This window comes from Tachypleus tridentatus, chromosome 10 (assembly GCF_004210375.1).
Source record: "Tachypleus tridentatus isolate NWPU-2018 chromosome 10, ASM421037v1, whole genome shotgun sequence".
NCBI classification, from domain to species: Eukaryota; Metazoa; Arthropoda; class Merostomata; order Xiphosura; family Limulidae; genus Tachypleus; species Tachypleus tridentatus.
Window position 1 is genome coordinate 31,196,867 of NC_134834.1, and position 25,318 is coordinate 31,222,184.

Here is a 25,318-nt window from a genome sequence, read left to right on the forward strand (position 1 = left end):
AGAATTCATCTAAATAATTTTTACTAAATTATTCTATGAATACGCCACGAATTCATTTCATGAATGATATTAATTTTGATTGGCTCAGAAAGGAATTTATCAACGTTTGACTGCCTCGACTTCATTTTTCTGCCTCTTTGTTTGTCAAACTTGATTTCCCAAAATATATTTCAGTTAGCTATGAAATGTGAGGTTAAATTATACTGTGGGGTGGTAGTACTCCCCTTGTCATTTTTGACGGGCTATGCCTAATATGTTCTTTACTTGGAGTACTTTACTCGATCGAAACAAGGCGGTGGGGATCAAAAAGGAATATTCGAAAAAAAAAAAGTAGTGTGTTTGGATTCAAGCTGTAAACACTACTTTTTAGTGCATTACACGCAAGGGTTGTGGCGCGTTTAGATCACTGGAGAATCATTTAATGACGGATGTTCAACCCATCAGATGGTTGTTTCTGGTCACATTAGATTAATGGGCGGCGTTGTTTTACAGTATCTAGATAATAACTTACAGCTTAGCGTGTTTTAACGTCCTCTTCCATAGGGTCTGCAAATTTAAAATGGAAGAATTCGGGATTCGATTTCTCACAGTGGATAGAGTGCGGATAGCCTATGTGTAGATTTGCTCTAAGAAAGCAACAACGAATTTTAAGTGTGGCATTGTATCAGAATTTTCCATTTTTTTGCATTTGGGACTGTCACACTGGGAAATGTTTTGGTAATCTTCTTATGACCTATTCGATTCTGATTTTGCTATTACTTGTGATTTTATAACCTTACTGGCCAAGACCGTCATCATGAGTGATTTGATATATACATTCAATAGGCCATTTTCATAGAGAAAACACCTTTTGACCTTGCGTATACAAATTCCAAGCAGTCACTATAAATTCTGATGAACCACTTTGACTGAAAAGTACTATTTCAAAATATTCAAGAGGACATTGGTTACAGGGAAAAGTTTCTATAATGGTTAGATTCTACATTTATTGTTTGTATTAAATGCACAATCTTTTCACCATGATTTAGATTATTTTTTGACTGGGTGTGGCCAAGTGATCAGCATGCTCAAGTGCTAATCCGAGGGTTCGTGTTTCACGGAATTTTGATCCGCGGGTGCGCTGCAAGAGTCATGGACGTGTCTTTATTCTGTAAGACAAGAGATGGTGGCAGATAGTGTTAACTAGATTACTTCGTTTTAATCTACCAGTTCGAAATTAGACAGCTGTGTGTATATAACCCTCTGTATAGCCATCCATGAAAACTGAAATAAGTGATGTGTGTAGTGTCATTGGACACGGTTTCCCAAAGCTATTAGCATTCATTTACCCTTGGCCCGGCATGGCCAAGCGTGTTAGGCCGTTCGACTCGTAATTCGAGGGTCATGGGTTCGAATCCCGGTCGCACCAAACATGCTCGCCCTTTCAGCCGTAGGGGCGTTATAATGTTATAGTCAATCCCACTATTCGTTGGTAAAAGAGTAGCTCATGAGCTGGCGGTGGGTGGTGATGACTAGCTAGCTGCCTTCCTTCTAGTCTTGCAGTGCTAAATTCTGGACGGCTAGTGCACATAGCCCTCGAGTAGCTTTGCGCGAAATTCAAAACAAACAAACGCTCATTTATCCACTGAGCGTGAGATTCGCGCTCACACGCATTATTTTATTTTTAAAAAATCAACTAACCTTATGATGACAAACGAATAGTGGGATTTACTGTCACATTATAACGCCCCACGGCTGAAAGGGCGAGCATGTTTGGTGTAATGGGGAATTTGAACCCGCGACCCTTCCTTTCGAAAGCATCCGGGTTACAGGGGGATAGTATTTTTCTGTTAAAGGCTATTTGCTTTTGACATGGTGGCAAAAATGTTGTAAATTTAGCATCACGTGTGCGTTTAATATATATATATAAAATTTAGCATCACAATTTTTTTAATGTCCCATTCTACAGGAAATGGTAAAACGTATAATACTAGTTGTTCTTAGGCTGTTTATTCAATAGTATTGAAATATTAAAATTCTATGGTTTCCTCACATTTCAGGAACACAATCTGATAGTATTTATTTCTTTTAAAAACACTGTCAGAAGTACTCTTGTAGAAATATAAAGAAAGGCATTATCTGTCATTGATATCGTGATTTTTGGTTTTTCCAACACGAACCAGCTATTAAGATTATGTACGTTACGCAGAATTTTATCGTAAACCCCGACGACACAACTGAAACCCAACATGTATTTTTGAGAACCAGTTATATCCTGTTTAATGACGTGGCGTAGCAGTTGTTCGCGCACATGGCATATGTTAGCTATACGCCGACGTGTCTAGACTACCTAATCTTCAGCCATAGCCTTTTCAGCCATATCAACAGTGCCTTGGATCTAAGTATTCTAGGTCCGTTAAACCAAGCCCTCGGGGCTTGGTAGATATACCAGTTGTGCGATTAATTTAGCGTTGCTTGGCAACTATACTGATAAGGCGCGTTGGTAATAATTTCCTGAGAGACCCCAGTCTCAAGGTGACCCCTTGCGTGGCGGAAACTGGCGTGCTTGGTATTATACTTGGGAGTTGGCACAGTGGCAGGTGGACAGTATTACTCTCTTTACTCCTATCATCAGAGTGTGCACTCAGCATTAGTTATAGTTTATACTTAGTTGTAGGTAAATCAGGAACATGATTTTCCTGTCGATTTAGCTAGATTGCGAAATAGAGTCTGGCGTATTTGTGAAAAACTACATTTTGTTGACATGATTTTGGTGTACGCGTCTTATCAGTACGGGTTATTTGAGCAGAACCTAATAGGGTCGATATGCTGTTGTGGGGGGAAAAAATATACTGACATGTTGATCTTAATGTAACTGACTGTCAGTTTTCACTTGATTCTAATAACGGTTTCTTCGTCTACTTTTTAGACGTATTTTGTTGATGACTGTAAATCGTCACAATAAGCATTCAGTAGAAGCTGGCAATTACAAAAATATAATCTATACTTAAATATTATATATTGAAATTTTAATGTTACCATGTCCGTCAAAAACAAGTGCAATTTTGTCATTTGCCCTCCCTTACGTTTCATAAGAAATTACTTATGATGTAAAGTCGTAGTTAAATTAAATAGTTTTAGTAATTTTTATTAAACCTGTTTGCGTTTAAGCGCACACAACGCATTTTCTTTAGATCAGTTAACTTGTATGTAAAAGAAAATGATCTACGTATACGTTTTACTCGCCACCCTGAAAATATTTCTGTGGTCGTCCATGATTACAGGGTGTTTTATAATTCAAAATATACACACGTGAAATTCAGAAACATATCTATTTTCTACAAAGGCAAAAGGTGTTAACATTTTATTTATTTCTATTATCGTAAAATTTTAACAAAATCAGCAATAAACAGCTCAAGCATTGAAATACACGTGTACACTAGGTTTAATTAAACGTTTATGTAAATATAATTCTAAGTAGTTCGTATTTTGAAAAACAAACATCTTCAAATAGTTCTTATTGAAAGAAAGCATTTGTTACGAAAGCATTGCCAGGTAGGTTAAGGCGTTCGATTCGAAATCTAAGGGTCGCGGGTTTGAATCCTCGTCGCACCGAACATGCTCGCTCTTTCAGCCGTGCGGGCGTTATAATGTGACGATTAATCCCACTATTTGTTGGTAAGAGTTGCCCAAGAGCTGGCGGTGGATGGTGATGACTAGTTGCCTTCCCTCTAGTCTTACCACTGCTAAATTTGGGACGGCTAGCACAGATAGCCTTAGTGTAGCTTTGCGCGAAATTCAAAAAACAAACAATACGAAATATATAAGGGAATATTATGTATTTTAAAACGGCTGGTATGGATAGATGTTTGCTAATAATTAATGTTTTAATATAGCTGCTAATGTGACTGTAGACGTTTTGCAGGTCTCTTCTAGTTTCTACGTAATTATTGTCTTTAACTAAGATCTGAAGCTGTTTGTTTTTTGTTTAATTTCACGCAAAGCTACACGAGGGCTATCAGCGCTAGCCGTTCCTAATTTGGCAGTGTAAGACGAAAGTGAAGGCAGCTAGTCATCACCACCCACCCACCACCAACTCTATTACGATCAATCTTGCTATTCGTTGTTGAAGGAGTAGCCCAAGAGCTGGCGGTTGGTGGTGATGACTAGCTGCCTTCACTCTAATCTTACACTGCCAAATTAGGGACGGCTAGCGCAGGTAGCCCTCGTGTAGCTTTGCGCGAAATTCGAAACAAACCAAGCCTATTTAAATAAACAATTCATGTGTGTATTTAAAAGTGACTTCGATTTCAAGATGATAAATTAATGTGTATTGGAAACAGAAAGGCGTTAGTGAATCTCTTTCCCTACCAAGCAGAAAATTTTGCTCATTAGATAAAATAACATTTTTGGTACTTCATTAAACTGTATTTGAAAAAATGGAAAATGCAGTAAGGCAAATTATGTCTGTTTTAAGGTGTCTTTAATATCTGCTATAAAGGTGCAACTTGCTGTTCAATACATCAAAGACTGTTTAGTAGCTATTAAGGCCACACCAAAGTAATACTTGTTATTGGTAAAAAGTAAACAGGTGTGAAATTTCATGTGGGAGATTTTGAACTCTTGTAATAATTTTAATTTTAAAAAAATGTGTTATATGTAAAATTATATTTATGTAATCTGTATTTCATTTTAAAATATCCCCCGCTGGAACAGCGATAAGTTTTCGGATTTACAATGCTAAAATCAAGGGTTCGATTCCCTTCGGTAAACACAGCAAATAGCCCGATGTGGCTTTGCTATAAGAAAACGCACCCACATAGTTGCTTTAAAAAGTAACAATTGCGTAGTTTTTCTTTGAGCTGTGGTATAGATGATTTTTAATATAAATTTCGTAATTATTTTAAGTCTAAAGTTTATGAGAAGAAGCATTATGGGATATTTTCTGTTTGGTGTCCACGAACTGATCGTTTTGAAAAATAACACCTGTAATGCATTAAAATAATTATCAATAACTCATTATATATAATATTTATCGAGCGAATTCTGTGATATTAAACATTTAAATAATTCGTTAAATATGTATTATTTTATCTTTTATTAATTAAGTATTTTAATTTATTGAATTACTGGTGCTATTTTCAAAATGATCCGTTGGTGGGCACCAAATGGTGCATTCGGTCCCATATTAAAATAAATAATATCTTCCATGTAATTCTTGATATTTTTGCCCCAGTGTTGTTTTATCATGGCTAGTACACTTAATCAGGTTAGGATTTTTAAATGTTAAAAACGTGTAAAAGCATGAACTAATTGATCTTAGATACTATCAAAGTTTTATGTGTGGGCTGAGGTCTTTAACAGTAGGTGTCTGTGGCTTGGCGACAAATTTGAACTATAAACGGACAGGGTCCAGCATGGCTAGGTGGTTAAAGCACTCGACTCGTAATCCGAGAGTCGCGGGTTCGATTCTTTGTTACACCACACATGCTCGCCTTTTCAGCCATCGGGCCGTTATAAGTCAATCCCACTCTTCGTTGGTAAATAAGTAGCCCAAGAGTTGGCTGGCGGTGGGTGGTGATGACTAGCTGGCTTCTCTCTAACCTAACACTGCTAAATTTGGGACGGCTAGCGCAGATAGCCCTCGTATAGCTTTGTGCGAAATTTAAAAATAAAACAAAAACGGACAGCACACACAATCCATTTGTTTTAAAACAATATATTCACAATAAGTCAAATTTATGTACAAAAAATTCTTTACAAGATATCACAGTTGTATCAAAAATCTAAATAATTATATTTCTTGTCAAAAGCTTACTTACACACGCTTGTTCATTTACTTTGGAACCAAACTGACAAGATGAATTGTTTCTCTGTTTTACTTACTGTACAATTTGCAATAAATTCACTTGTTATCCTGTGGGTTATCTCTTACAGTTGTACCCAGAACATTAAGTAATTGCTTCCTTTTGGTCAAAGTCCACACAAGCGGGTTCAATTTATTTAGAATACCCTTTGACAATATAAATTATTGTCCTTATCTCTGATAAAATGCGAAACTCACTTTAAAATATCACCCGTTACGGTTAAACTAACAATTACGTAGTATAACTTCTTTTCTAACAGACTTAACCATTTCTGACTTAACTCGGCTTGTTGGTTACCACAGTTGTATTCAGAGTTTTATATAATTCTCCCCCCCCCCCTTTTCGTCAGATGTCCACACAGTCTGGTTCAGTTACTTTAGACCTCAGTTTATCCTATTTGTGTTGTTGCAATATATCTATAAAACATACTTTAGAAATCACCGATTAAGACTTATAACTCATACGCCGGCTAACTTCACGTTTTCTTTCATTAACTAACTTTTTTTTTACTTCTTTAGAAATCGTCCGTAACGGTTAAAGTGTCAGTCACTCAGTTAACTTGCCATTTTGACTTTCTCTCTGTATCTGCGAGTATTTATATCACGTAACAAGAAAGTCTGGAAATGTTTAGTCCTTAATTAGCAACAATATTACATGTAGCTAGATATGAGACTAATAGGCCTATCATTACTGGGATAAGAGTGATATTAACTAATGTCCAATTTGTTAGCACTTGTCAACTTTTTAAGAACCAGAAAAATATTGTGGCAAGTCGCTCACACATCCAGTCTCAAGACTCCTTTAAAACCTTCTGAGAAATATTATCTGGCCTAGGAAGGAGCCTTATAATTCTTTAAAGTTTTATTAAAATTTAATTTAACAAACTCAGAATTTATGAGGTTATCTTCTTCAACTTTATTTTCATCTCTCAGTTGTTCAAGACATGGAATACTGCTTAAGTCTTCATAAGGAAATATTGAAAAAAAAATCCTTGCTATTAATTCACCCAAATTGTTTTCATACATCCTTTTACGTGTTGCTACATGTATGAATAAACAGAAGAAATAAATGTTTTGAAATATAGCACCAGAAGCCCATGTTGTGAAATATACATGTGATGAGTTTATAACTAAGCTCTTCCTGTATTATTAATTTCTCTAATTATGCAGAAAATTTACACTACAAACAAATTAATACAATAACTAACTTGACTCCTGATATATTGTGGAACTTGAAGATAAAAAAAACATTTTCACATGACATTTTTTTGTTACTCTGCAAGTGACAAAATAGTTTGGATTTGATTATCAGAAACTGCTAGTCAATTTTGAATTTAAGTAATTTAGCTTTTTTTTTAACATTCATCATTTTAAACATTATAATAACTAAATGAAGTACTAAAAGTAAAGACATCTACTGCCAAAAAAAAAGAGATAAATGGTATGTTTTTATTCCATTAACACTTTTATTAACCGAATTAAGGAAGAACGAGATATAGTCGTAATAAGTGACGTACTTGTAAAACGTACGATTTCCTTGTTTTCCCTCAATTCTCTAATTATGGAGTTTCACAAAGTACCAACAGTTTTAAGTATCATTTATAGAATGACATATTTATGAAACTTCAAACCCTAATATTTATTGTACCATACATGGCAGTTAGTTTCTAGCATGTAAAATAAAATTGCAAGAAATACTAAACACCTCAGCTCTCACAAATTGCAGCAAATAGTTAATCGGAGGAAGAAGTAACTCGGATATTGCAATTGAAGGTTACCGCTAATCGTTTTTCAGATGAATCTTTACGACACATCACTCTTTACACAATCTGTTCGTGCCCAGCATAGCCAGGTGGTTAAGACACTTTACTCGTAATCTGAGGATCTCAGGTTCGAATCCCTGTAACACAAAACATGCTCGCCCTTTTTAGCTGTGAGGGCGTTATGTGTGGTCAGTCCCACTATTCGTTGGTAAAAGAGTAGGCCACCAGTTGGCGGTGAACGGTGATGACTAGCTGCCTTCCCTTTAGTCTTACACTGCTAAATTAGGGACGGCTAGCACAGATAGCCCTCGAGTTGCTTTGTGCGAAATTCAAAAACAAATAAACTATCATGTATTTAATATTTAGGTTTGTTTTGGTTAAATATATATTGAGAAATGTATATAACTTGTATTTTTAATTGTGTATTGCGAAAAACGCATATTCTCAGCCTGGCATGGCGCTCGACTCGTAATCTGAAGGTCGTGAGTTCGAATCACAGTTGCACCAAACATGCTTTCCATTTTAGCCGCCTGGACTACAACATTTCAGTCAATCGTCGTTGGTCAAAGAATAGCCCAAGATTTGGCGGTGGGTTGTGATGACTAGGCGCTTTCCTTCTAGTCCTACACTACTAAATTAGGGACGGCCAGCGCAGGTAGCCCTCTTGTAGCTTTGGGCGAAATACAAATAAACAATCAAACCCACATATTCTTTAAATTTGTAGAAGATTCTCGAGCATAAGAATCAACAATGTACTGTGCTTGTATGTAAAATACTCGTAAATGTCAGTATTATTGCCAATGAACATTTGAGAACCTCGACTTAACGTTTACAAATCAACGCGCAAAGTTATAGTATACTAATTGTAGCAAACCAACAATATTAAACTATAAACCTCTGAAGCTATAACTGTGATAAATGCTTATTAATCGGAAAACTACAGATGTTTGATCAGGAACGATTATAGATTTAGAATATTACAAACCATTTAGCTTCAGTAAATTAAATTAGAACGTTAGTATTGCTATGAGGTCATTAAATATTTTCGTTGATTAAAAAAAAAAACATACTCGCGTGTGAAGAAGTTAGCCGGCTTCCATTTATGTAAAGTGTACCTGTGTATCAACATAGAATTATTTCACTCATTGTAAACCGTCGATAAATACTCAGTTTCAAACTAGATAGACCCGGCATGGCCAGGTGGGTAAGACACTCGACTTGTAACCTGAAGGTCGTGGGTTCGTATCTCCGTTGCAACAAACGTGCTCGTCAATCTTACTATTCGTTGGTGAAAGGGTAGCCCTAGAGTTGTCGGTGGGTGGTGACGACTAGCCGCCTTCTCTCTTGTCTTACACTGCAAAATTAAGGACGGATAGTGCAGATAGCCCTCGTTGTGCTTTGCGCAAAATTAAAAACAAACAATCTAGACCGGACAGAACACTCAGTATTGTTTGTAAGTTTTTAAAGCTTTAGTATATAAATCATTATTTATTATAAATTGTATTGTTGTTTGTTTAGTAAAATATATATGTGGCAATAAAGAAAATTGTATGTGTCAATTTCGTTGGCAAATATCATAAAGTTGATACATATCGGAGTTCAGTTATCTTCGAAATTCAAATTTCCGGCTATTTGAAATCGTAATACGTAACATAATAAATCGGAAACTCGTTCGAGATACATTATAATTTGCAACAGTGTATTCGATATATGCATGACAAAGCGTGAAAATATTCTATGTGACATTGGGGGGTGGGGATTTCCGAGAAACGAACATCAGCTTTGGTATACAGTTTGGGTCTATGGTCAACTTAGCCCTCCCTGGTCTAAAATATTGACCGAATTCCAATGAAGAAGAAGCTAGTATAAATCAAATTGAAACGTTAAGACTCTGACTGTGGTGTTATTCTCGAAGACAGTAAACAAGACAAAGGAATAAGTCTGCATGTTTATGCAAAGTAAAGAGGAAAGTGATGGGTTTCTCGGATTGTTTTGTTTCAAAAAACTGCGATTCGTACCCGGATTTTTGTTCCCTGCTGTAGTAGTAATTTGAATTAGTGATGTAAATGTATGTGTGCTGATAGACTTCTGTACTTTGTAAACCTGTAACATTAAAAATAAATTTTATTCCTGAAAGTTAAAATAGATATACATTTAAATTTTCCTGGTATATAATGTTTAAATAAATAGTGGTATACCCTTGCAAACAGAATTCCTATAGAGTAATTAGTTAGGAACTGGTAAATGTAAATGAAAGTTTGAAAAATATTACGGCAAAGAGTGTCGATTCGTGTGTCTCCAGTCCCAGCATGGCCAACTATCTCACCAACTATGCTCTCTTTTTTATCTGTGGGGCGTTATCATATTTCAGCCAATTCCATTATTTGTTAGTACAAGAGTCGCCCAAGAATTGGCGGTGGGTGATAATGAATAGCTGCTTTCCCTCTAGTCTTTCACTGCTAAATTATGGATGACTAGCCTAGATATCCTCCATGTAGTTTTGCGCGAAATTCAAAATAATCCAGGAAAATCGCGTTTCTCTCTAAACCCACATTAAATTTGTCAACAAATAAAGTAGCAATATTTCAGATGTAAAAGTGCAATGTTTTTTATCCAATGAAACGATAAAAAACAAGCATAACACTGTTTAGAAAACAAAGGCAAACGTTTTGCGTTGAGTGTGTTGAACTAATACTGGCCCGACATGGCCAAGTGGTTAAGACACTCGACTCGTTATCCTCGGGTCGCGGGTTCGAACATCCGTCATACCAAACATGCCCGCCTTTTCAGCCGTGGGGGTGTCACAATGTGACGGTCAATCTCACTATTCGTTGGTAAAAGAGTAAAGTTGCTAAATTAGGGGCGCTAGCACAGATAGCCCTCATGTGGCTTTGCGCGAATTTCAAAGACAAACAAACTGACAGTACAAGTGTGGAGAAACTTCAATAATGTTTTAACCAGTTCATTTTTATTGTCTTTTCTATATGTGAGATAAGATAAAAGAAAGTCAATTGTAATGTTAAAATAAAAACCTCGTAAGAATAAGAGAAAGTTGACTTTACGGTCCACCCAATCAAAGCTTTGAATCGAGATCGTTACGAAACTGAAAATAAGCAAATGTTATTGGTAGTGAAGTTGAAAAAGAAGCACGAAAAATAATTTCATCTGTATTTATTTAACAGGATAGAACCTGACTTTGAATAATAAAATATAATAATGCCAAAGACGTCAACTTGCACATGTCACGTTCTCACTCACGTGACCCTAAACCATACACTTCTGAGTATAGAAGAAAGGAAGATTCGAATTATTATGCAACTTTGCAATGGAAACTACAGCCACGTGTGTTAAAATGCCATATTAAAGTAACAGCAATCATCTCTGTGTTCAATGGCCAATTAAGATATCTGTCTGGTGCACCTGAATGAGGACACTTGCATTGTTCACATAAGCAACTGTGTGCAATCAAACTGAATTGAAATATAAAGAATTATTTTGAATAATTTACATGTTAGCTGAAACGTAGCAAACACAGGATAGTGTACTCATAAGATCGAGAAGGAATGTTTGGGGATTGCAAACGATTTTTTTTTTTTTTTAGCATTGGATACACTATTTTAATTTAAAGAATCTGTCAAATAATAGTTGCTTTCAAATGTTTTATCTGGGTATTCAGTAATGGGATTTTCATACCTCCTGTTCAGTAAAAATGGACAACTTCAGAGAAATTCTGTTTTTGTATTCGTTTCTTTTACCTCACATTTTGGCTTGCACTTTTCCTGAAGGCCTTTGAGTATCATACATCATAAAAGAAAGCTCGGATGATAAGAAACAAAATGAATATAAGATATAAGACTACAGTGGCATACATTCTGTTATATTGTTGCATTATTTTTGTTGTTGTTATTTAGTTACTTCCACTTGGAATCAGTTTTGTAACCTTGATACTCAAAGACCCACAAGAAAAGAACAAGCTGATAAGAAAAATAAAAATGTATCTGACTTGGTTTACTGCCTATCTGCATATATTTTCCATTCTTTAGTCAGTGCTAAAAATGAAATGTATGTGAAAAGCTAAAACCAAATATCCATGAGCATTGAATGAAACTGTCAAAACATTACAATGTCTGCTTTGAAGTTTATTGATAAGCAGCAAACAACGTTTTGACCTTCATGGGTTTTTTTAAGGTTAAGAAAGAGAGAGTTTGAATGTGACCATTGATGGACACAAGTCTTACAGATGAAAGTATAAAGAGGTACAGGATTGTAGGGGGCGTTAGTTGAAAGAAGCCTTACTTATACAGCAACTAAAACCAAAATTAAACCAATAAAGGAACACCTTTATACTTATATTAAATAATAACCTAACATCCACCTGCAACATCCCCTAAAACCCCTTACATGTTTATACTCTTGTCCCTAAGACGTGTCTGCCAACAGTCACATTCAAACTCTTTCTTAACCTGAAAATGACCTAGGAAGGTTGAAACATTGTTTTCTGCTTACCATTATGGTGATAATACCCATACTAGCTATTCTGAGATATATTTTTATTTCAAGTAGGTTTTTCATCATCAAGAACAGTAAGAATGTGTTGGTTCTGTTTATCTTAGAATGTTCTTCATTATATGTGTACATTAGTTATTTTAGATAAATTAAAACAGTTGTGATATATCTATCGAACTTCAGTAACCAAGCCAGTGACCTGTCCAGCTTGTAATGAAGAGATTAACCCAGGCAATGCTATTGACCATCTCTTTATTCTTGAGAATGTGGCTCAAGCCAATGAGTCTTTGGAAGGGTGTGAGAAAAGAGCCCCCTGTTGCACAAGCTGCGAGGATAGTGCACCAGCATCTGGGTTTTGTACTGACTGCCAAGAGTGGCTATGTGAAATGTGTATTCAAGCTCATCAACGGGTTAAAGTTACAAAAGATCATAGTGTGCGTCCACGTGATGACATGGAAGGAGAGAAGACATCAGGTCTTGATCAGAAGTACCTCTTCTGTCCTTTACATTCAAAGGTGAAGTTGCTTATGGAAAATGTTGTCCTGTTGTTCATTATACCTATTGAAAAAATTATGTTGACTTAACATTAAAGAAATTGTGTTTCTTCAGTGTCTTAATGCTTATTTTCAAAAAAAATTGTTTATATAGTCTTATCAAGCCAAAATAAATTTATTTTACTGAACAAAATTTTTTATACAGAATTAATTTTGTTCTCTCTCTCTCAAAATTATTCAGCCTATAATACTTGTAAAAATTCATGTAAGCTATTTGTTTAAGGTCTTTCCAAAAGAAAACACCTTTATTATGGTAATGACTAAATATTTTTATAATAGTTTATCACAATATTTTAGACCATTTAACCATTATCTACATAAGTTACAAGTTGAGGCTTAGTTAGAAATCACTAGATAGGACTTTCTGTTGTAAGGGAAAATTACATTTAGTATGTTATGATATACTTGTGTTCTAATAAAATGTATAAATATTGTTTGATGGCTTCTAAAGTAGAATTTTCATGTGTTTTGCACCCAAATGAAATTGAATTTTAATGGGCTGAGAAGTTAAATATGGTCAACTGATTGAAATACATAACTCAGAAGTGTTGAGAACTGTTTGCATGATGAGGTTAGAATTGTTGTCACTATTCTTGTAGGAACCATTGAAGTTGTACTGTGAAAGTTGTGATAAGTTGACTTGCCGAGACTGTCAACTCCTAGAACACAAAGACCACAAATACCAGTTTCTCTCGGCTGCATGTGAACAACATAAACTATACTTGAGTACACTGCTTACAAAAATAAAGGAGAAGCAAAAATACATAGAAAATGCAAGATCCCTAATTAGCAAGAGACAGGATGAGGTGACAGAGAGAGAAAAAGAAGTCACTCAAGAAATCAAGATGTTTGCTGTAAAGTATGTATTTTTGTATTTACTTTTCTATTGTTGCCCATCTTTCAACTGAAATGTAATGATAAATAATGGATAACTAAGTATTTCTTCAAGTAGTAAGAAATGTTTAAGGCATAATTAATGAGTCTGTAAAACTATATTTAGTGATTTGATTGTTTAATGAGCATGCTAAGCAAATTATTTTTGTTTCACAATATTGTAATAGTGTCTCACTGAGCATAAAAAATTTGTCAGAAGTTAAACAGATGATTAGAAAGTTTAACATTTTTTTTATTCATTGGTTTTAAAGTGCAGCTTGTCTACCTGCTACTATGGTTTTGAGTATGTCCTTTCTACTTGCTTTCTTTTCATCCTGGAGGAACCAGACTCACCAGCATTGATGTGACCTTTTGAATATCTTTTTTTTAAAGAATTGTCTTTAATCATTTAGAAGCCACTTATGCTTTTGAAGCAAAGTGAGACTTTGTTTTAAACATGTTCATCTACATGTAACAAAATATAGTTAGTGATTAAGTCGGTAACTTGCAACAAACACAAAACAAAAAAACAGTTTCATATTTTCTCCTATTTGAGAGTATCATCAGAGTGAAGGAGGGAACAAAGTTGTTCTGTTTATACAAAAAGTGTTGAAAACAAGCAGAAAATACAAGAAATGTTATTTCTGAAAATCTTGATTTTCAAACTTTTTTGAGGGGGAGCATACTCTGAACTCTCTTAAGGGGATCATGCCTATTAAGCATGGTTTCTCCTTACTTTAAAAGGGTTACCCATCAACTCTTATTAAAGATAATGAAAATACTAGTATCTTGTCCAGTGTTGCAATACTTTTAGTAAAAACTGAGACAGGTCTTTTTAACATAGTTTTTTGTTTGTTTTTTCTACCTACAAAACAAGACTAAGAGGTAACTTTTGAAAATTAGTTTAAAATTCATCCTCAGGGAAAGTTGTATATATTATTTTACTGACAAATTATCATGAGTATCTGCTGAAACTTGTAAACATTTACATTTTTACAAATATCTGTGCATTTTGAATGGTGTAAGCTTTGAATGAAAAGTTTTAATTTCCTGGTTTGTTATAGGTTCATTACTGAAATCAATCGGCGAGGAAAGCTTCTGCTTCAAGAACTGAATGAAGTCTGTAGTCAGAAGAAAAAACAGTTGACTATGAAAAACGAAGAGCTTGTAAATCTCTCCCAGAGGTTGTACCATTGTCAGAGATTTGCTGAGTCTGTCATTAACAAGGGAAGTGATATAGCTCTTGTGTATAGCAAAAAGGCTTTAACAAATCAAGTAAGATGTTTGTCTGCAAACAAGAAGTTTTAAGTGAGTGCTGAATAAAAGGTTTTTATAGAATACTTCTGTAACATGGTCAAAACTGAAAATGTTTTAATTCAATAAATAGGCCTTATTTCAGAAAGTGTTTTTTTCTCTTAAATTGACCTTTAGGGCATATATTGTATGTAAGATGTACTTCTCATATCAAAGAGTTAAAACAATTGTCTTTATGACAGTCTGTCTTGTATGTAAAAATTTAAAAAAGTTAAGTACAAGCACTCTGTTGTTAAATTTGAACAGTCTTTTAAAGTTGTGGGTTGGTGGTGCCAACCATTCAAAGCACAAATTCTTGTTTATGTACACTCTTATCTTTTGAAAAGACTTATAACTTCTGGTTTCTTCTTGCTCAGCTTAGACATGTTCTTCGACGTCGTTGTGAAGTTCCCAATCCTCAACATATGGTTGATATAAAATTTGCCTATGAGTCTCAGTTCCTGAGTGAGTACATAAGCCATCTTGGTTGCCTGATGGTTGATCAGCAGCCTGTTGGTGGGATGTTCCCTGCTGGTATAGGTAGAGGCCAGCAGGGAGTTAACACTTCCCTGAGGATGCAGACACCATCTGTTACACATGGTCCACAGGTAAATAAAAACAACCAGCCTGTTTGTACAGTCATTACTCACAGGTCAAAATATAGTATAGTTTGGCCCAAGTCAGTAATACAAGGTAACTCTTAATTTCTCATAAAACAAATTTGAACAGTTTTCAGTATATGCTCTGTCACAAACTAACACATACACTAATGTGCAGTATGAAGAAAAAGGGTAAATGTATAGTTTAGTAATTTTGACATATAAAATGTTTCACATGTAATAAGGTACTTAAACTTTATTATTCTTTCTAGATTTTAGCACAAAATGGAGATTTAAATGATGTGTTTGAATTAAGTATCATAATACATTTGACATTTTTAAGAAGTCACAATAATCAAATTTCAGTTTTTTGGATCTGTTTTGAAGATGTTAAATATTTAAGGGCGAAGGATAAGGAAAGATACCTGCATAATCACTTGATAATAAAATCCAAACTTAGTTAAGACCTTCAAGAGTTATAGAAAATAGTGAGTGAACATTTTAAAATATTTAATATTTTTGAGTTGACTGCAAAATGAGCAGTTAGAAAGAGACTTGCAGAATTAATATGATGACTATACAATTTACTTATCCAGCTCCATTGTAGGGGACTTCATTATCAAAACTCTTTCAGCGTTTTGTTTTTGAGTCTTGGTTTTATTGTACTGCATACTTTATTACTACACACAAAGCTTCTGTGTACATGTTATAAAGTGTTCACCAGTTTTTTTACCATTAGAAAAAAACGTTTAATGTTGATAATCAGTCAGTTATGTTACACAATGAAAAAACTAGAAAACAAAGATTATAGAACAGTTATTAATGATTATTATACTGTCTTCACCACTTCATTTGATATTACTTTTGTTGTGCCTTTAAATTAAAATGGTTTCTTAAACATACCATTTTAGTCTGATGATATAATTTTAGGCATTTGAAGCAGTGGAGAGGAAGATAAGGTCAAGGACTTACATAATTTATATTTTAATTTCAGCCAAGAGGAATGATTCCGTCTCAAGGAGGCCGGCCTCCAGGTTCCTATGGAAATGTTAATGGGACAAATATGTCTGTGAGATCTCGTGGGCCTGTTATGGGCCAACCTCTCAATAAGGGTTACCCTCAGCAACAGGTTTCATCTTCTACTCATTCCAACTTAGCTGGTCATTCTCCTGTACAACTAAGGAACCTTTTGAGCACAAGCCAGCAGCAGGGTATTTCTCCCCGATCCAATCAAACAACAGCTAACTGGCAACAGTGCATGCCTGGAAATCAGGTTAGGGTCCAAAGCCCTCAAATGGTACAGCAGACAAGACCTTATCCTGTACAGTTACGGCAAGCAAACTCTCAAGCACCCCCTTCTCCATCACAACCTTCTCCATCCTCAGTGGCTCTCTCACTTCCTGTGTCATTAAATTCAAATATTACTATTTCTCCTGTTAAAACTCCTGCAACCAACAACAGACAAAGGTTTGTGATTTTATATGATCCAAACGTAACATTCTAAGACTGGAGCATTTTATTTCATGATATATAACACTATGTAACACAAATTTTGTTCCTGGTTAGTATGTGTTATTTCTTAATTGCTTATGTTGTAAAAGTACAGAAAATGGCCATTATTCCCTTCAAACTTTGCTTTTGTGACCTGGATAATGAAATTTAGAAATTAACTTAATTTATTTGTAAAAACGGACAAATTTACACATTTTCATTTACATAAGGTCTGAATAAAACACCATATGAATCAAAATGTACATGTTTTTATACTAAAGTTATACAAAAATGTTCAGAAATGAGTAGTTTTTCAAGATTTACAACTATAATGTAAACCACTTTCATGTATCGGGCTCCAAGTATAGTCTTCAATCATGTTTTTGTTATATACTCCCAGGACTCAAAAGCAAAGTTTGAAGAAAAATAGATTTTTTTCCATTTACTTTAGGCATAATCAATCGGGAAATAACACTTTCTGCCCAGGAATAAAAAAGTAAAAGTTTTGTTCCATAATGTAATGACTAACACACTGAGTTTGGATATAAAAGATTAAAAATGTCTTAATACTATGGTTGTAGTTATAACATTAGAAGATAGTAACTTATACATGCATACAGCTGCAAATATATAGGGTGGGCTACCATGAATATTTCATTCTGTGAAATTGCTCAGATTATAGGATTTTTATTTCATTTCTGTCAAGACTTCTTGAATCTACATGTTTTTCCTAAGATCATGAATGATTCTCCCATTTATATTGTACTTAGTGTGACATAACTTTTCCATAGTTCTGATGTTTTTACCACCACATAATGATTTTAATGTGCTGGTCTAACTTCACATTTTAAGTATTATTGGCTGTGGTTACTTTCCAGAAGGAAAATACTACAAAATTAGTATCTTTTTTGGGGATAGTATGTTGCCATGGCCAACTCTGTAGAAGATTCTTTTGGTTATTTATTAATATGTTTATTTCAATGTTTTTTATAACTTATTATTTCTATATTGGTTCACTTAAAATCCATAATAATTAACAGAGGAATTTAACCTTTTCTTAAATCCAACCTCAACTGTTGTAGCAGTCATGTACAAGCTCAGAGATCAACTACTTCTCGAACAAATTCCCAGCCAAACCAACAGAAATCTATTCCACTTGCAACACCTAATCTTCCCCCAGGGCTTCAGATACTGCCTCATCCAGCACCTCGCCAACCTTCACCATCTCAAGTGATAGTTATTGACGATGATCCTGCACCAGTAACAACTACTACTTCAACCGTTACTATGTCTCATGCCCGTAACATGGTAAACACGTCGAGGTTGAGTCACTTCTCACCAGGGAACAATTCTTCACCTGGAACAGTCAATAGGGTCAGTCATCCACCATCCCATGACAATCGCATGCACTCATCACCCATTATAACTCACATAGCTAACAGAACAAATGGTAGGTGTAAGTGTTCTTGTAGTTGTGTACTTAATTCATATGTGGCAGAAGTAATTTACAATATTATAAACATAATTAGATTAACATAACTTGCTTTCATTGGAGTTGAAAAATAAGTGTAAAGATTTGAAAAAGAAAATACATTTAATTGGATATGTCTCTACAGTACAATCCTATATATGTGTTTCTCAACTGTATTTATTTCAAATATATAAATATTTTCAGTTTCATCAAGTTCCAACCCACTTCCATCTTACATTGTCCCATCAACAACTATCAACACAGCAGTATCCCTGCATGGAACAACTCCCAGTAATGTTAGCCTTTCAACCCCACAAACTGCAATGGTGCAAAGTCAAAACAGGTAAATGATGGACAAGATAATTTTACCCAATCCAGTTACAATGTTGTATGAATTTAGAATATATTTAATAAATGCACTAATTTAAAAAAAATAATAATAACCAAATGTAGTGGTGCAAAGTCAAAACAGGTAAATGAGAGGCAAGATAATTTTTACCCAGTTTGGTTTCAATGTTGTATGAATTTAGAATATATTTAATAAATGTACTAATTTAAAAATAATAATAATAACCAAATGTAAAGTTTGGGAATTTATTATATTATAGTTAATATTTCACAGCTTGCAAAGAGCAACAAAGAAATGTATTGCCTACACTGTATTTCTATAAACAACACAATGAATGAATGAGTTAGTGTGTTTTTTTTTTATAAATTATAGTTGTATAACTAACTTTTAAAAATATTAAACAAGCCCAAACATTTTCCATAATAACTGTACCATAATATGAAAGCAAAACTTTAAGATAAATATATGATGAATATAAATAAGAAATATGTTGGAAACACTTTTACATATAAAGGTATTATTTATATTTCGAGAAATCCATTCTTTTGCCATTAAAACTTTAAAACTGTGTCACTTTAAAAAATATTTCAAAAACTCTCTCACTTAAGAACATATTTAGTATAAATATGAAAAGGGTTCCCGTTTCAAGTTAAGTTTATATTTTTTTCACTACTTTGGGTTTGGTTATAAAACCAGATGTAAATAAAAATTGATGGGATCAGTGCAAACTCCCCTGGTAGTTATAGGTTAATTTTACTCTTATACATTTTTGGAACACACTCAAAATTATTGAAAGTTATTCCAAGTAAACAAGTGTTGCCATCAATGTTAATTTCATTGCTGAAGTTTTTTGATAAAAGCAGTCTACAGTCAGAGAGAAAAAAAAAGAGAGAGAGAGAGAAAGTGTAAATATGTGAAACACAAATTTGGTAATTCCACACATTCTACTGTATTAAAATAACAGCTGATGTATGTTACGTGTGTCTACTTGCACACACCTAGAGGAAGAGAAAAATAATTTTGATTTAAAAGTTGAAGTTGTGAAACATTATTGAATAGTATATACCTTTAGGATTGAGAAAGAACTGTACAAGAAAAACATAAACTGAAAATATGCTGTAGAATATACAAAGCCTTAATATATAAATGACTGAATGTTTAGTGAGCTGTCAACAGCATTTTCTGTAAGCATAAACATTAAATATATCACTTCATGCATACAAATACAGTTTGTAAAATGGGTTAGCCAACAAGAGAGTGTGTTAAACCAAGCAGGTGCAATAAGCTCATGTTATTTATATGTAAACCTGATTATTCTCATGTAACCACTTCTTCTAGAATATTAAACAGGAAGTTTGAAGATGTGGCACAAATTTCATGAAGGAAGAGCATGAGGTTTCATTCATTATGACAAACTGAAGAATATTATGCCATGTATGTCTCAAAATACCTGTGTACAGTATACTACAATATTGTTGTGATATCAATGCTGTCAGGTGGTGTTTGTTGAGGAAATCCTGTCAGCTCAATAAGTCCTCACTTTATGTCAGGGTCTCTACATATTTGCTCTATGTAACATTAGAACAATATAAGACTACACATACAAATAGATAGCAATTGGCATACATAGAAAGGAACAAATATTGATGTATCACATCTTGAAGGGCAAATGATATGCCTTTTAATGGGTAAGTTTCTGTACAGGTTTCTTGGGATTGCAAAATAATATTACAGGTTTAATATGTAAGTATACCACCCTGTATGTAGGTTGGAAGATGACAACTTTCATGACCATACTTTAAGTGACTGGCTAATTCAATGATTTAAGAGTCAACTAAATCTTTTGACCATTTCATTTGATTAAACTGTGAGTATAAGTAAATAAAGTTCAAAAACTAGACTGAAATTCTACTGACACTCATCAACAAACCTCTGAAAACAAAACAAAAACTACCAACTGAATCAACACTAAATTGTTGACCTCTGTTTTTGGAGCTGTAACATTGAGTGTTGGGATAAAAATGTTCAGCGTGTTCATCAACCTTACTTTTCTGCTGTTTTTTTTAGTTGGGGTACACTTGTTTAAGAATCATCATTGTATGCTCGAGCAAATGCAGAGTATTCAACACTTTTGTTGGATACTACTTTTATTCATTCCTTAATGCTTTAGATTTTGGATGCAGAACATGATTGATAATATGTTGTTTGATCAGCTTCAGTTTTTTACATTTCTTTATAAAACCTCATTTGCAGTTAGTGGTCTGTTTTTCTTACTTTTGTTCATAATGTTTTAGGTTATTTCGTTGCTGTATGTTAAGAAATTTTGAGCCTCACTAACTTCTGATTGAATATTTGTAAATAATATCTTATTGAGATAATAGTGTTTTTTGTGAAGTTTATGCATCAATAACTTGTGCAATATGTTCTAAAGAGGATCAGTAATTGTTTTATCTTTTTCTAGAACTGCAGGCATTGGTGTTCAAATAAATGGTGAAGATAAGTCTTCAGGTGAACAGATGCCTACTTGCAGTGGTCAAGGATATTCACCCAAAGAGGAGTCTATTGTTGATGCTGCTTCAAGAATATTGGTAGGTTATATTAGTTTTACTTCATCACCATTCACAGTCTAGTTTTATTCCCATATGTACTGATGTTGTATTCATTGGTAAGTTTAATGTATTTGAAACAACTAATACATAAACTTTCTTTGAAATCTATTAATTAATATGGTATTTGTAAACAAAACTTTTAGATCTGAAGATACATAAAGATGTGTTTTCCTTATAAAAGGATGTTTACGGTGCCTGAAACTAAAGGTTATAAATCATAGTAATGGACCTGTGAATGATAATACATAAACTTTCTGTTGTACAGATAAAAGTGTGTAAAAAAACCTCTATTGAAACCAGAAAACATCTAAACAAATTGCCACTGTTGTTTTTTTCAATTCTATTTTTTATATTAGAGTGAATTTGCAAACCAGTCTATAGGAAGTATTTTAAAAGATGAAGACAAGGGAACAACAGATGATGGTTCTCCAGGAGAGAAGGTAAAAGAGTGAACACATTGGAATTTAGTGAATGGAATTTGAAGTTTATTATGCTGGTTAAAGGAACATATTTTAGAATTTCAGAAGTAACATTCTTCTAAAAGATTATTAGAATATCCTGTCTAAACAAGAATTTAGTACTTACAAAATGTAAGACTTAAAGGATTTTTTTTTTTAAGAAACTTGGTGTTATGCAACCTTTTTGTTGTTCTCTAACTTGGTTATCTTTCTTGGGTGTTACCAGAAAGTGTTTTTGGCTTTTGTATCAAAGAAGTTGTTTGATATAAAAGAAATTGGATTATACTCATGAATGATGCAACTTCTACACACCTATTAAGTAACTTTTAACCCCAGAATAAAATCATACTCAACCATTATTGTTAGTGTTATTCGTTATTCTTGTGATAAAGATTGAATATCGTTACATCGGTGTCAAGCCAAAACCAGACAGCCAGCTGGAAGAATGAGTTTTTTTAGGGACAAGTATAATACTGTAAACCTGTTAAAATAGCATTTATTAGTGAAGTTAAAAGAATAAAGTATAGCTTGTCATGGCATCATAGCCAAAAGTAATTAGATAACATCATACTTAAAAACATCTTTCTCTCTGTTGTGTGAATAACATAAGATGAAGTACATTTTTTATGTATTATGAATTGTTGAGTCAGTTTGAAATCATAAGTTACTAATTTGTCTTCATTTTTCCAAAAAAACAAGTTACTGACATCTGGGTTACAAAAAATGGCTAGTAAACTATTTACAGAGTAGAAATATGTGTTGTCTTGGCACATATGTCAAGTTGGAAATAATGTTAAAACTGTACACAAAAAATAGATTGTTTCACATATTTTTCAGCAAATAAACTGTAGTTACTGAAATAAAGTATATCGATAAATGCTTATAAATCATAAATATACAAAACATAAAACATTTCTTCTGCATGCTATTAGTTGTTTTTTTTTACCCATAAGGTTTGGGTATAATTTAAAGGTGAAGTTGAAAGTATTCTCTGTTTATTAAACAGAAACCTATAATCCTGAAACCTATATTTTGTATTTTATTTACAGTCAAAGGAAAGTATTATGAGTCTTACAAGCAGAAAAGAAGGTAGAAGGGTTAGTATTAAGTTTTGTAATTTTTGGATAGTAGGGCAGTATGGCTAATATTCTGGGCTAATGAATTAATAATTGAGTTTTGCCACTGTATTAACCCTTTAGCTATGGGTAAAGTCATGAATTTCACTTTTACAATGATACATATGATAATCCTGAGATTTCTTAACATATCCTCTCAAAGTCAGGTATGATTTTGTAAAGATCTTGTATACAAATAATGAGTTTTATAAGTAAATCTTTTACTTAAAATGTGTTATTTTTCTATTGTAGTTACTCACATTCAAATCTAGTGCAAAGTGATTTTCATTTTGAGTGTAAAAATATTTTTCTTGTTCTTATATTTTTCATATTTCATTTGCATAATCTTTAGGCCCTCCTGAAAGGATATCAAAATTTTTTTTAAGATCAGTTTTTGCATTTCAATTTCTGTACCATATCACTTACTGTAGCTATTATCATTGATGTACAATATAGCAAAATAATTAAAATTAGAAAATATAAAAAAAATGTAAGTTGTTTTTAATTTTTTCTGGAATATCTTTAAAAAGATTCCTTTTGTTTAATTTTTAATTTCCTTTCTTGCCCTTTACTACTTATTATTCACCACAACACAAGTCAGTGGTGCCCTCGAGCTATATTACAGTTTTGAGAGACATACACAACCCTAACACACCACTTTGGCCTTGAATTCCTGGAGACGGGCAGCCTTTAGGTGGCCCTCCTTGGGTCAATTGGCTGGTCCACTTGGACTAGAGTCAACCAAGTACCAGTATTGGAAGTTCTCAACTGGTGTTGTGGACATTGTGCCTGATGCTGGTGTTTGGGTATAGTGCTCAAGAAACCCTGGTGTTGCTGCATTGTAGTGCATCCCCTTGTAGGGCTCCATGGTGGGTGGGGTCAGTGGGTACTGAAATTTTTCTTTTTCCCTATGGATCCTCCTTCAAAAATTTTAAATAAAATAGTGAAAAACAGTCAATAGGCAAACGACCACATCTTGAAGACTCTGAGCAGCAATCTTCAACATCTGTAACACACATACCCCATTTTCTTATATTACATTCTCTTTCAGAAAAATCTTTAGGGCAAATGTCCCCCTTTTTTTATTCAGAAGGGACTTGAGGGTCTTGCTGGCTCTCCAAAGTCAGTAAAGAAGCTTCTATCTGGAGACATATTAGTTGAAACATCCACAACCCAACACAGTGAACTCCTCTTGAATTCAACGGCAATTGTTGATATACCTATTGAGGTTACCCCTCATGCTACCTTGAATTCATCACGAGAAGTTATTGTTGAAAGGGATTTGAAAAACGTCCCCGAGTCAGAGATTCTCGCTGGTCTCTCCACTCAAGGAGTTTCTGCAGTGAGGCGCATCTCCACTCGCAAAGATGGAGTTACACTGCCAACAAATACCCTTGTTTTGACATTTGCATCATCACGTGCACCTGCCACCATCAAGGCAGGTTATCTAATTTGCAGGGTACGGCCATACATTCCAAACCCTCTCCGATGTTTCCAATGTCAGAGGTTCGGTCACTCAAAGACATCATGTCATGGTTCCCTGACATGTGCTCGTTGTGGTGGCAAGGGCCACGATGCCTATGAATGTGACATGGACCCACATTGCATCAACTGCAATGGTTCTCACCCTACCTACTTTCGTTCTTCCCCAAAATGGTTGGAGGAAAAAGAGGTGCAGCATTTGAAAACGACTCATAACATTAGTTATCCTGAGGCTCGGAAATTGCTGCCCACCACTCCATCTCGGACATATGCTGCTGCACTTTGTTCTACAACTACAGTGGGAGTGCAGACAGATCTCTGTGTGCCTCCAAGAGAATCGTTTTCTAAACAAATGAAAAGCCTTTTGACCTCCATGGTTAAAAAGGTTGATGAATCGACTTCCACACCCATCTCTGTTCCTCCCATACATTCCAACAAACCTCAAGATCCACATCCTTAGTTTCAAATACAGGCATTTCTTCTGATACATCTTTTTCTCCCATTCCAAGAGGCAAAACAATCATTCGTTCGTATCCTCACTCACTGGAATCCCCTTCCAATCACAAAGACCTGCCCAATCGACCCAGGGCAGGATCCATGGAGGTTGATAGACCTCCTCCGCCCAAGGACACTAAGGAAAAAAGACATGGTCATAAACAGAAGGGTTCTCCAGCCACTTCGCCTACCCGTCATTAAAAATGGCCACCTTAATACAATGGAACTGTCGAGGTTTACCTCCTATTCTTGATGATATCAAAACACTGATTGCTTCCTACCATTCTGTATGTCTTTCCTTACAAGAAACATTTCTAAAACCTGCCAAAACAGTCATTATTTGGCAGTTTTCTCTGTACAGAAATGACAGGTTGTGTGATGGACGAGTACATGGAGGGGTAGCACTATTGGTTGA

The 25,318-nt window shown here is 34.4% G+C and overlaps 1 protein-coding gene across 4 annotated transcripts in view; it reads left to right on the forward strand.

Annotated features, from left to right (window-relative positions):
- Positions 1 to 25,318, forward strand: part of LOC143228992 (E3 ubiquitin-protein ligase TRIM33-like) — a 55,567-nt gene that overhangs the window by 14,993 nt on the left and 15,256 nt on the right. For 2 of the 4 annotated variants that reach the window (XM_076460580.1, XM_076460581.1), the window contains exons 2-11: positions 12,298 to 12,629; positions 13,268 to 13,527; positions 14,606 to 14,816; positions 15,212 to 15,442; positions 16,428 to 16,900; positions 18,007 to 18,380; positions 18,600 to 18,738; positions 21,206 to 21,332; positions 21,710 to 21,793; positions 22,861 to 22,908. In XM_076460580.1, the coding sequence (XP_076316695.1) occupies positions 12,298 to 12,629; positions 13,268 to 13,527; positions 14,606 to 14,816; positions 15,212 to 15,442; positions 16,428 to 16,900; positions 18,007 to 18,380; positions 18,600 to 18,738; positions 21,206 to 21,332; positions 21,710 to 21,793; positions 22,861 to 22,908 (2,279 nt within the window). The remainder of the gene's footprint in view (positions 1 to 12,297; positions 12,630 to 13,267; positions 13,528 to 14,605; positions 14,817 to 15,211; positions 15,443 to 16,427; positions 16,901 to 18,006; positions 18,381 to 18,599; positions 18,739 to 21,205; positions 21,333 to 21,709; positions 21,794 to 22,860; positions 22,909 to 25,318) is intronic. The other 2 variants (XM_076460582.1, XM_076460583.1) reach the window with 2 other exon arrangements.